Source organism: Polyodon spathula, chromosome 19, assembly GCF_017654505.1.
Source record: "Polyodon spathula isolate WHYD16114869_AA chromosome 19, ASM1765450v1, whole genome shotgun sequence".
Lineage (NCBI taxonomy): Eukaryota > Metazoa > Chordata > Actinopteri > Acipenseriformes > Polyodontidae > Polyodon > Polyodon spathula.
Window position 1 is genome coordinate 1262713 of NC_054552.1, and position 13197 is coordinate 1275909.

General features: G+C 40.6%; 1 protein-coding gene across 1 annotated transcript; it reads right to left on the reverse strand.

Moving 5' to 3' along the window:
• Positions 1–273: 273 nt before the first annotated feature.
• LOC121294983 (sodium-coupled monocarboxylate transporter 2-like) lies at positions 274–5820 on the reverse strand. The gene is made up of 15 exons (XM_041219246.1): positions 5464–5820; positions 5173–5238; positions 5026–5077; positions 4431–4498; positions 3985–4139; positions 3345–3485; positions 2952–3081; positions 2634–2722; positions 2249–2361; positions 2021–2088; positions 1831–1917; positions 1387–1565; positions 914–1017; positions 656–780; positions 274–426 (listed from the first exon to the last, which is right to left on the reverse strand). The coding sequence occupies exons 1-15, from the start codon at positions 5818–5820 to the stop codon at positions 274–276; spliced, it is 1887 nt and encodes a 628-aa protein (XP_041075180.1).
• Between the last annotated feature and the right edge of the window lie 7377 nt (positions 5821–13197).

Consider the following 13197-nt stretch of genomic DNA (forward strand, 5'->3'; position numbering starts at 1 on the left):
TTAGCAATACAGATATTCAGATAGCAATATAGACAGTTATTGGATATTGTTAACAGACTGTATTCATTATCTATTATCTAACAGCAGATAGCAAATATTATATCCACTGCTTGCATTTGAGTATAGAAAAGCAGTAGCATAAGGTTTGCAAACCCTTGTTAAACATTGCAATATCCTCATTCCTTTTAAAGTGTTCCAAGTAAACATTTTTCTAGCACTCAGATGAAACAGATTTGCTTAAAAGTTGACTGTCATCAGTAGACTGCTAGATGATTAGAAATACGTGTCCTTCGACAGCCCTGGATTGCTCTCTTCTGGGCTGAAACCAGGCATGATGTTCTCAGGGTCTTTGCTTAAACCGTTCTGTGGCTCTTTATTCGTAGATATTTCTGGTTTCATCGAAAAGGCACCGTTATCGTGAAATTTCTGTCAAAAAAGATGAGCTTCAGTAACAACAACCAAGAAGAGTGCTATCTGCACGACCAGCTACTGATTTATATCGATTATTCCGATAGTAAAGAACAAAACAAGAGATGGCAGGACATTATGTGTTCATTGGACATTCTAGCTCACAGCTAAAGTCAATAACAATAAATGCTGCTATTTATAACTGCAATATGCTTGCAGACGCAATGCTTCTCTATGCTGGGCTTACCATGCAGTCTACATCATGTTGAACCCCACACCAGCACATCTCTTTGTATTTCGCAGACCAGAAACAGATCAGGTTGCAGACCGGCCGTATCAGGACTGGGTTCACGTCTTCACCACGGCTAGGACCTAGCAAACACATTCGCTTTATTAGGGATGTGCAAAATCTTTTACATGCCAACCATGGCAGGGAAGCAGAGCTATCTACAGTGTACACTAGCTCTCTCTTCTCCAGTAACAAACACGCGATCCTGTTGCATACCTGTTACTAAGGTTATCAGCAAGCCAGCGATCACAGCCGCAATCCAGCCCACAGCACTGTAGTAAAGGTAAGACATGCAGTACCAGTTATCTGCCAGCGCAGGTCTACAAAGAGAAGAAAGCTTGCAATTAGAAAACATATATATCGTAATGTAAAAAAATACTATTAGTTAGTCATTTAGAAGATGCTTTTATCCACAGCGACTTACAGAGACTAGGGGGTGAACTCTACACTAGGACATCTGTTTTACATCTCATTCGAAGGATGACAAACACTGTTAAATGCATAGTATTACCATAGAACAATTATGGAAAATTGCAAAAAAAAAAAAAACCATTGAAGCTTTTATGAGGGATCTGAATGCATAAATAGAGATTACACAGTACAGTATGCAAGCCTGCTGCTTCTATCCAAAACAAGACTTACTGTGATGTTCAAAATCTCTGTTAATGCTGGTAATAGATAAGACTGACCTCTCTGAGGCTAGGGTGGGTGCCAGTGTGCTTATGATGTCTGTTGTGTTCAATGGGAGGCAGCTGCTGGTGTTGAGTGGCAAGGGAAGAGCTTTGTCAGGACCCGCAGGGTAAACGAATCCTCCAATACCTGCCCAGAAAGACATGGCAATTCCCATCACCAGCCCCCCAGCAGCCCCCTGGAAAGATTAAACACACACGTCAGGATATCAGTGACAACCATGGGGCTTGAATAGATGAGAAAAGAATGAACAGAAACATTAACATCATGAGCTTTTCAAGCCATTTCTATTTATTTATTTTTTGGCTTTGGTGTTAGGGCTAGGGTTAGGGTTAGGGTTAGGGTTACAGTTAGGGTTAAGGTTAGGGTTAGGGTTAGGGTTAGGGTTAGGGTTATGGTTAGGGTTTTAAAAGATTAAAGTTAATGTCGTAAAACTGACTCACCTTCCAGTTTGTCCATGGAAACAAGATGCCCAGAGAGAACAGTCCCAGCATAGGGCCCCCAAACATCCCGTGAATGCTGAGTGCAGCCTGGAAGGAATGTTTAGTACAGCGTTAAAGACTTATAACTTATTCAAATGTGCCTGAGAAGTGCCCCTCTGCTTACAACGTGATCCCAAAGCGTATCACTTACCTGCACAACTCCACCCATCTGTGATGCAACTACTGCCATCGAGGTGCAGGCTACCCCAAACACTATACCTGGGAGATTAAACAAGGCAACAACGAGCTGGTAACATTTCAAATGCACCACACAGCACCTGAGGTGACATGAGGTTTAATCCAGACCCTCCCGAACCCAATGCAATCACATTAATAGATATGGAATAGGTGCTTGATTCAGGTGCAGAACTGTACCTACACAGTCCCTTGCTGATCCATGCGCCCAGTCTGTCGGAGAGATTCTTAAAGCAATTCTTAATTAAATCTTCATAGGTCACGGTTGCCAGTGCATTGATGCTGGCTGCTACAGTGCTGTGGAAATACCAATTGCATTTTTAACAATACGGTACCTGGTTTATCACAGTAGCATGCTTTGCAAGTGTCAGCGTACTGTCAACGTAGATTAAGTACAACCATAGTCATCTTCCACAGCAAGTGAAAAAAGTGATCTTCTCATAAGTATGCATGGGCAGTCCATCCATTTCCCTATGGGGAAGTGTATCATTGCTTGTATATTTTATAACATGTGGTAGTAGAGCCATTGCTATCCTACAACATTACAGGAGTTCAGCAGGCACGCATACCTTAGTGTGCCACTAAAAGCACAGGCAACAAACAGCCCTGGAAGTCCAGGGAGGCTGCCCAGTATGTCCATGACAAAGTAGGGCATGAGCTTTAAGGAAAAAAAAAAAAAATTAGAGCAGGACAAATAAATCACAAAACCAGACAGTTCCCCAAAACCCAATCAGTGTTAATGGCATGTTTTTCATCTGCTTATTCTCTTTGGCATGACTTTCCTCACAAGCTTTTAGGCTGTATGTTTTGCACAAGCTTTCCCCAAATGATTAAGAACATTCATTTTGGTCCTATTATAAACCTCAAGACACTGCACTGCACTGTACCTGATCAGGAGCCGACACGAACCCGGCAGTCCAGGGATCACAGTTTCTGTAGTAGGCAAACATCAAGAGCCCTGAAAACACTGCACAGACCACGATCACCCACAGTCCAATCAGATTGAGATAGAGTGCCCTGAGAAACAAAACAAAACCAGGGCTCATCATACTCACACAGACTGCACAACCACAGTGTGATAAGCAGGCTACAAATTAGACTACATTGTTGATGATTCACGTTCATCAACATACAAAATTATAAATTCTTAGCTTAAAATAAGAAAGGCCATTTTATTCCCTGTTTGATTTTAATAAGTCAAACTCAACCTGTCAAACACAAATTAAGTTTGACAAAAGGACACGAGGCTTGTTTACTGCAATTAGAGGTTTATCACTTACAGTTTAGCATGCTTCTCTGATTTGCATGAAATGCACCGTTGGATGGTGGACTGGTTGACCCCATAGATTCCCAGCCAAGTGAAGGTTCCCCCAACAGTTATTGTCCAAAAGGTGTGCCGTCTTAAAGGATCTGGATCAAAACTGACAACAGTAACAGTATGCATCTTTAAAAACACATAAACAGTACATCTGGCCCCTAATTACTGTGCATTTAGATAGTAGCTAGTACAGTAAATACATGTGTTCTTACACATCGTTACAATGTTATTAAGCAGATACTATATATTTAGTGTGTAAATATTTTTGCATGATATAACATTAAATCGAACCCTAACCCTAACCCTTTTCTGATACAATTGTGTAAAAATGTACACATTAAGTACATTGTAACTATGTATAATAACGTTGCAATTATGTGTAAGTACACATGTAAATCAACAGTAATTAGAGACGCTTAATGTAAAGTGGTACCAAAGTAAAACCATGCAAATTGCAAAGGGACAGTAGATCCACTAGGATAGCTTGACACTAGCTACTCATCAAACGACTAAAAAAAATGGTTGCAGATTTGAAGATATCAAGAAGTTTTACAAAGAGAAGGCATTCGGTTTGAGACATGTCGGGTTGTGTTGTATCTTACTCAAAGACCATCAGTCTGGACCCTGCCTTCGCTTCCTCCCATGCACTGGTCACCCCTCCATTAACAATGGTTCCTTGAACCATGACCGTCAGGAACCCCAGCACCATCACAACCATCTGAAAGGCATCTGTCCACACCACTGCTTTCAGCCCACCCTGAAAAACAACACTTCATCAGTGCTAGCTGGCATTACTGACTCCTCGTCACAGCAGAGACAAGGCCTGCTTTCAAACAAGCACCCACGATCAAGTGTCAATAAAGGACTTAACATAATGGTAAGGAGAGAGGGTCCATGGAACTTCCATTGATACCACATTGCACTACAGCGCTGCCTAATTGCATTGCTCATAATGGTTAAGAAGAGAAAGATTAGCACTGTTAAGTTTGATTTGTCTGTCTGATAACTCCAGTAAAGTACTGATTATGCTTCACACTGCCATACTTACCAGTGTACAGTAAAAGGTGCACACAATGCCAGTCGCAAATACAGAGCCCCACAAATTGAAGCCAGTCACTATAAGAAATATGAGGTATGAAATAATTGAATAAAGAGTGTGTACAGTATTGTGAGGCATTGTGAAAGTTGCTGGGTTTGGCTGTAAAGGTGATCTTGAACTGTCTATATGGCACACCACAATACAGTATCGGTAAAGCAATTGAGTAGATTCATATCCTGGCTTTCCATTGTTTTTGTGTCACAGTGGAAGGTGGGCTAGAGTACATTGGTCAGCTCAGTGTTTCTTGTGATTTAAAGCAGGGGCCCTATATTTTTACATGACTATGATGTCATGGAGAAGAGCTGCCTCAAAGGTTTTATTTTAATATCCAAATGAATTAAGAGTTCATGAAAGACACCAGATTACCAGGCTGAAAAATATATGTGTCTAATTTGTGCCTGCATGACAATGCAATCCCTAGCTACAGTAAAGCCAACCTGATCCCTCAGAAAAATATAATATATTTCACAGAGATCCAGAAAGAAAATATCCATTGCCATAATCCAATACCAGTGCCTTGTCATTAAAAGAGTTATTAGCTTACCTTGATTGAGAGCCAGAGAAGGCGCGTACACCACAACTCCTGTATAGACAATCTGCAAGCAGAACCACACACAGTTTAATGGAGGGTCATTGTGGGCACACATGCATCAGTGTAAATTTACAAAATGAATACATCTGAAATACTTACTGTTTGCATGATGTAGATTAAGGTAGCAGCAATGCGAACGGTCTTATTGAACCGCAGCTCTAAGTACTTAAACAAAAAAAAACAAAACAGGTGTACATGAAGTTTATGGAATGAAGCTCGTGAATATATTACACATGTGTGTATGTGTCAGAGCTCCCATTTATTAAGTAAAGTGAAAGAAAAGCTTCATGGCAAGAACTCTCATTAAGGGAAATGATATATTTGAGCTCTGTGGTTCTCAACCAAAGCACTTTATAAAGTGAAGCATTTGCTTAAGAAAGCTGCAGTTACCTCATAGGCGCTGGTAATCCCAGACCTGTAGAAAACAGGAACGAAGAGTTCAGCTGTGAAAAGCACGACCATGGAATAGGAAAACCCAAAGAGGATGAAGGCCCCCCCGAAACGGTACACCTCAGAGGGGGTCCCCAGCACGGTCACTGCTGACATGAAGCTGGCGGTGAGGGACAGGGCCACTGGTACGCAGCTCATCTGCTTCCCTCCTACCAGGAACTCATTGGAGGAGGACTTCTTCCTCTCCTTCACTGCAAAAAAGATCCCAATCCCAGAGGAGACCACGAACAGGGCTGCAAACACCACATAATCCCAGATGCTGAAGACACCCACCCCAGGACTGACAAACTCCGGCATCTCACAATGTGATGGCTTCACTACTGCAGCCTGGTGCAAAACAACCAAGACTCATCAGGGTGCAGCTTCTTCTCACCTGAGGGTTCGGTGCAAAGTAGAAAGGGCAAGCCGCACATAGAACTCTTTGCAGATTGTATGGATCCTTTGCCAAAATCTGACCTGCAATCTAATCTAAATGCTGCCGTATGTGAAAGGTGAAGGTTAGGTACAAAGTTTCTATTGAGACCTTGAGTAAGTTTACAATCCAATGGGAACACCACACCCCCAGATCTAGTGCATGCCTAGCTAGCACCGGAGATATCATAAGCATTGATCATGTGACTTTGTGAATTTCCAAGCTGCTGCAAGAAGTATTTACTTGAGCAGCATGATAGCACAGCAAAGCATATGACCATCAACATCAGACTTTTATAGTTTGTATTTTGTAATACAAAAGAAACATTTATAAAGTCCTTTTTTTTTTTTTTTTTTACGATTTCACAGTTGTTCACATTATAGTTGATTTAAAATGCAAACAACACATTCATTTCTACAAATTTGGCAGGACTAGCTCTTTCAAGGTGAAGGTTTAAAAATGTTACCTTTCATAACAAGCAAAACCATTTGGTTCAAATTAAGATCCACCTAACTTGTTCACTAAAACAGTTGACCAGGTTTATTGACATCAAATTAAATATTTCCTTATTCAGGGAAAGAAATAGATTTATATAGCAGTAACCTTCATGAAAGAGATAAGTACAGTATGTGATCAACACTTCCATGAGAATAAAACTTAGTGTAGCTTGGTATTGTGTTTTGTTTCTCACTTTTTACGTTGAGGTCAGATTATGATGAATTTAAAATAAAAAAGATTAGTTAGAAGTTAGTGTTCTTTTTTCCTTTATTCATCCGTCAATATAAATAATTATTGTGATTCCAAACTTTTTTGTAGATTTCAACAAAGATATTTTATTCAATACAGTCGAACAGTTGGGTATTCCATTTTCCCTAAGCACAGCTCATAACAGAATCAAAGATCCAATACACATGAGAGGATTGTTATACCAGTTCTTAACCAGAAAAGACAATGACATACTGATACAAGTTTTACAAGCCACCTTCATTTTATTAACTTTCCTTTTATTAACTTAAGTGATTGTAACATCAAAGCCTGTTTGATGTTCCACCCAGGAAATGCTGTTGTTATAAAGATAAAGATGGAAGGAGAGGTTTTAGCTCCCAAAGTGTTCTCTCTGACAAAGCACAGGGTCCCCTTTTAAATTGCCATTTGGTGCCCTTCAAAGCTTTCCTCTTACCATCTGTCTTCTGCTCCAGTAATGAATATTAAACCCAAATTGTCTTTTTCTAACTCAATCTAAAACTAAACAGTTAATCTTTTAAACTATAGACTCGTAAAGTGCATGCTTCGCCAACAGATTACAATACACTTTGGAATTTTTACCACCCTTAAGATAAATCAGATATATAAATCAGATGCAGCCTCTGTTGGTAATGCTAGTGAATTGGTGGATGTTCTGTTTTCAGTGGTGTGGATTAAGCACATCAGGTTGAAAACAGTATTGCATAATTAGTGCTTGAATTCTATTAACTGCTCTGATCCTGTAAAAACAATTGCATTTAGCAGCATGTTAGATAGCAGCATGTTAGAGTGTACAACGGGGGGGGGGGGGGGGGGGGGGGGGGGGGGGGGGGGGGGGGGGGGGGTGTTGCACAGCCTTAACAGCTTTTCAATCATTTCTCAGGCTGACACAAAAGCTTGCCTATATTAAGGTTTATTATCGTCATTTTGCATAGTCATTTTGCAATTTAGCAGGTTACCAGTTTTAGCTTGACTGTACCTCTCTGTTCTTGCCTACGCATGTACCATTTGGTACATTGCTTCTTCTTCAAAAAAGTCTCCATGCACCATTTCTCTCCCCGCTTGGAAATTAATTTTCATTACATCAAAAGACAGAAGTTTGGGATGGAGAAGAAGGATGGATTGCATTGTGGAGCTCTGATTCAAGGTGTGGCTTGGAACTTTTTGAACAACCTTTTGAAAACAATAAAGTTATGTATTCTTGTTGGTTTTTTTTACATATATTTATAAAACTCTTATTTAAACCTTTTTGAGGAAAGTGTTAATATTTTCATTTTTGTTTCCAGACATTTACAAGGTAAGTTTGATAGAAATTCATCTGACAGTTAGCCAGTTTTAACAATCCCAGCCAAGAGAGGGGTACAGGTAACAATACTGGATATATGCCAGCTAATGCATCTCACGAAAATGTAAGTTTACAGCTAAAGCATTTTCCAGGTTTCTTCTGATAGTCACAACAATGGAAACTGTTGCATCATCCTGGCGAAGCCGTGCACCCTAATAAATGATTCACTTTGTGAAATGGTTTGATACAATCCAGTTGTTGCTGATTATGTAGTTTCTTATTTCACCCTGTTCTACATCTGCTTCCAGTACATCTGAAACTGAATACAGTGCCAAGAGCAGTTTCCTTGACATCACTCCATTTCAAATCACTGAATGAAGCACATGGGTAATACATCACCTTCTGGCAGTACTGCCACAGCTCGTAAACTTTACCGTAACCCCTATCAAAGTTGGGGCACAAGGATCTGCACCATATGTAACAGGCAATGTTGATACACTGCAGTTACGGATTCTGTCCCCTGTCGGTGAGATGAGATCTCTAAAATCAGGAATGCAGACGAGCCCGTGCAGGTGCGTGGCTAAGTATGTGATCTTGCCTCACGCACTGAATGTCTGCCACAGACTCCCCTGGGTCCTAAACCCTGCTAGGCACAGATGGAGATTGCAGTAATCACACACTGGCCATTAATTCTGTAGACATTAAAGGTTTGATGAAATAAGGGGGTTTAACAGTAGAACGTTGGAGAAAATCTGCCCTGGGAGATGTCTGGGAGAAGGATCCAAAATATAGGAGACTCCCGGTGAATACGAAGGAGTTGACAGGTCTGGATGTGCTGAAAGCTACTGAACAGTATACGTTAAATGAAATAAATAGCAAAGCCATTATTCATCGATAGGGGGTTCAGTTGGGTTTTAAGAGGTTCTGGCAGTACTGGCTTACTCAACTCCAGTGATTTGATTTGCTCACCTCAGGACCAGACTGTCTCAGACTGACTTATGAGGTTAGTAAAAGGAGTTATTTCTTAAAGAAAGTTGCAACATGCGTATTTACATTGGGCAAGTTGCCGGACTGTATTTATGATTCTTGGCGCTGTTTCGGATGGATTCATATCATTTAAAATCCATTACTACTGCAGATGTCTGAAAAACTGATGGCATTCCACAGAAATCCCAGGCTGGCTGAAATACTACAAAAGGGAATCTCTAATAGATTGGAACTCGGGTCTGGTGCTTATTTTCACAACCTGAAACAGGCACAGTTTCAATAATCAATACTAACAAATCTTCTGTAAAGAGTTGTCTACTGAATAGATGCAATGACACACAAGCACACAATAAACCAATAAAAAAAGGTTTGTATGTAATCAAACCACTAAAATTCTAAAATGGCATTGGCTGATTTGTATTTGGGTTAGCTCAATAATGCTTTCTCTGTACCATATAAGACCCTGGTTGGTAAATTCCTCTGGGCTGCCAGGGCTCCATTACAGGGGAAATTGCACAAATCAGAAGGCGAGACTCTGTGTCTCAGGCTAGGGAGGAGGCATGTCTTATGCATAACAAAGAGAGAGATGGTGCAACATGGCTACAAAGTTTCACATTCTAGTTGAAAATCACTGTGGGTGTAACTGATAGAGCTGAATCGATACAGTCGTTTAGTTCATCACCACCGTTACTTAGATTCCTACAATGGTGTGACAGAGAGCGAAGGAATCCCAGTCAACAATCTCCCTTCCAATCTGTGAGGGCACAGTATAATCAGAGCAGAGCGCCCTGGAATGGAAGGTTCGGCAGTTCATTCCAGGGTCAGTCGGAAGCCGGATATCCAGGAAGGGGGCGGGGCCACTGTACCAGAAGTCATTGCCTAAATGCGGTAGGCGATGTGTCAGTTGCGTATTGGAGGAGACGTGATTGGCTGTGCCACTGAAAGAGGGCGTGGCGGGGGGATATTTAGGGGAAGTGGCCCCAGCAATCTGTTCCTTTTGATGTGGTTGCCTCTAGAACCGAGAAAGGAAGTGATCAATTTATAATTCATGAGTGATGTGTTTTGTTTGTTTTGTGCAACTGTGTATATTTGTCTTTGCCAGACATCTAATACGAATCTGGGAACTGCCACTTATAGCCAGCACCACTGACACCTGCACCTAGAGCACGCATTGTCCGGAGACGTATCTGTATCTGTGTTGTGTGTCTGTGTTTTGTTTTATTACTTTGGGACTGCAACCCCTTGGTTTATACGCTGGCAATACCCACAGTTGGGTAGAGCCAGCATTACTATTTCAATGGTCAAGTCGACCACTAAAAAAATAAAAGAACTTGAACCGCGAACTTTGTGTTTGTCATTGTCTGGAGCACCTGCATCACCCCTACACCTACGCACTGCAACCTATACGTTCACAGATGGCTATAGCTTAAATCTAGGTGTTTCTTCTGTGGTACTAGAACATACCTGCTGTCATTTCTGATCAACAATCCCAACTGAGGTATAGAACAATGGACAGTGCAAGACTCATAGGGAGATAGGAAGTCTCGACCCTTACCAGTCCTACAGTTGCTGAATATGTTGTTTTATTTTCCTCTGCTCTCTGTTGATGAAGGGCCCTTAAAATGTAATCAGACTTGCGTCTGCCCTGTTGTAGCATTGTACACTGCACATGTTAACCTGCATTGGATGTGACATGACTAATTGCAGCTTGAGAGCCCTTGGTACCTAGTGGCAGCTCCCTGTATTGAATCTGACAGTTGGAATATCCCAGAGTGGGTTTCTCCTTAGATGGAACAGCTATAGCACTGACAAGTCTCTCTTTCTCCACTTGCATTTAAACACAGGCATGGCTTGAGTATTATTTAACAAATGCAAGATACAATTACATTCAAATATGACTGCATTAGATCAGAATCCAGGGCCCAGAATATTATAATCTGCATAGGTCTGCATAGGGATACAGCGCGCCTACTTTCTCTACCATCCTGGGGACACGGTGTTCTTTAGGATTTACCAGGCTATGCTTTGCATTGACGTCCCTTGTGAAAAATATCAAATTGGCTGTATTTCAGGCACAGTTCATTAGATAGAGCCTCATAAATTCTAACCTGTCACTAATTCAGGCACTCTAGTGCAATAAGCATAATGGAAATGGGTTTCTTAATATCGCATATTAAATATTAAAATCAAGAAGTTTTTCCTGATTATGTTTTTATTAATATCCACTGTGCCATTCTAGTACCATGCCAACTATTAACGCACAAAAAGTGTTTTGAGAGTCAGCTGCTAAATAAACTCAGTGCATGTGGAAAGAATGTGTTAATCTAATGCTGAATTAAGAGAAGGGGAGCTGTACGACTTTCTCAGATTTGCAAAAATCATTTAAATCGCAAGAGTAAGAAAAAATCGGCAATATCCATCATCCTTTTTAATCATTGTTGTTTCCTTATCTGTTGCACTGCAGTGTTTTTTCTTTTTTTTTTTTCACAGTATATATTGGGTGTTCTAGAATAGTTTCCTACACGTTTCAGACAGCCTGACATGTTACACATGTAAGGCAATCAGGTTATATACTGGATCAAATGTGAAGTTGATTATAAACATCAGAAGCAATACAAACGAACAGCAGCCCTTGCTGGTTTTACAATCGTCTGTTGTAGCCTATCTGCTTCCTTCCAGCCCAGACACATTGATTTGTTTCATGACTACCCAATGATCTTCAGTGGCAAATATGTAGTGCCATCAGAAGTAGTGCACAATTCATGTTTTATTCAATATGAAGCATCAATTTTTTCCAATAGTATTTATTTATCAAAGATGCAGTGAAAGGGCAAGGCACAGGTGAAATGATACCTTTAGAAGTAGATGGTTTTAAAAATGGGATTAAAATCAACATTACTGATGCATGGCTTCTCTGAAACTATTCAAGAATGAACAATTGTAATAAAATGAAATGTGGTTCATGAAATATTGCCTTGGGTGTAGTTGGTTTCAAGGTGAGGGTTACGCCCCATGTTTCTTGTTCTTGCTGTGCTGTTAAATTCACCTCACCGTTCTTACTTAATGCAGCCATATGAGCAAATAAAAATGTCTTCAAAGGCACGGCTGCCACATACTAGATTGAAGCACAGCAAGCAGAATGCTTAGGGTTCCAAAAGCAATTATTTCAACAGGAAACCTGGAAAATTGGAAAAGGGACTAGGTTAAAAATGTTCTATTTTTACACGTCCTCTGCCATTTATTTTGATGGAATTTGGAAACAGAAGACACACAAAATATGCACTGGCTGGGCCTGCTAGTGGTCACAAAGTACAAAACGTATTTATTTTCAGAAGCTTCTAACCTCAGAGGAGACTCGATTTTCTGGCTGTAAGCAAAGTATTGAGTCTCCTCTGAGGTTTAAAAGACATGGCATATGCAGACAGGCTTAAAGAATTGAATCTATTCAGTCTTGAACAAAGAAGATGACACGGAGATCTGATTCAAGCATTCAAAATTCTGAAAGGTATTGACAATGTGGATCCAAGGGACTTTTAAGATCTGAAAAAGAAACAAGGACCAGGGGTCACAAATGGAGATTAGATAAAGGGGCATTCAGAACAGAAAATAGGAGGCACTTTTTTACACAGAGAATCGTGAGGGTCTGGAACCAACTCCCCAGTAATGTTGTTGAAGCTGACACCCTGGGATCCTTCAAGAAGCTGCTTGATGAGATTCTGGGATCAATAAGCTACTAACAACCAAACGAGCAAGATGGGTCGAATAGCCTCCTCACATTTGTAAACTTTCTTAAGTTCTTAAGTACAACGCAAATACAAATACACCTTTTCCTCTTTGCAGCTGTGCTGATAAAAGCCTACACCCAAGCTGGTGTCAGTCTTTTTATATAGATTTCTCCAGCCACGTTATTAGAGATCACAATCCCATGTGTTGGAAAATGGCCAGCCCTAAGCCTAATGTATGCTACAAAAAATGACAGAAAAATAGCTACCTTTTGTACAACAGTTAAATGACTAAGCTGGGGATCTCACTGAAGACTGCTATTGGCCAGGTTCTAACAGTGTACATAGATTCCACGCTAATGATACGCTGATAAGACTGAGGAGGCTTTGTCTGCTTCACCTGTTTTAATGGATCAATGGCCTTTCAGCTGTTGACCACCAGACTTGTGGAACGCACGCTTAACATAAAATAGCAAAGCAGATCTAAAACCATGCTCCACCCCTTGTTATACAGTGAGACATTA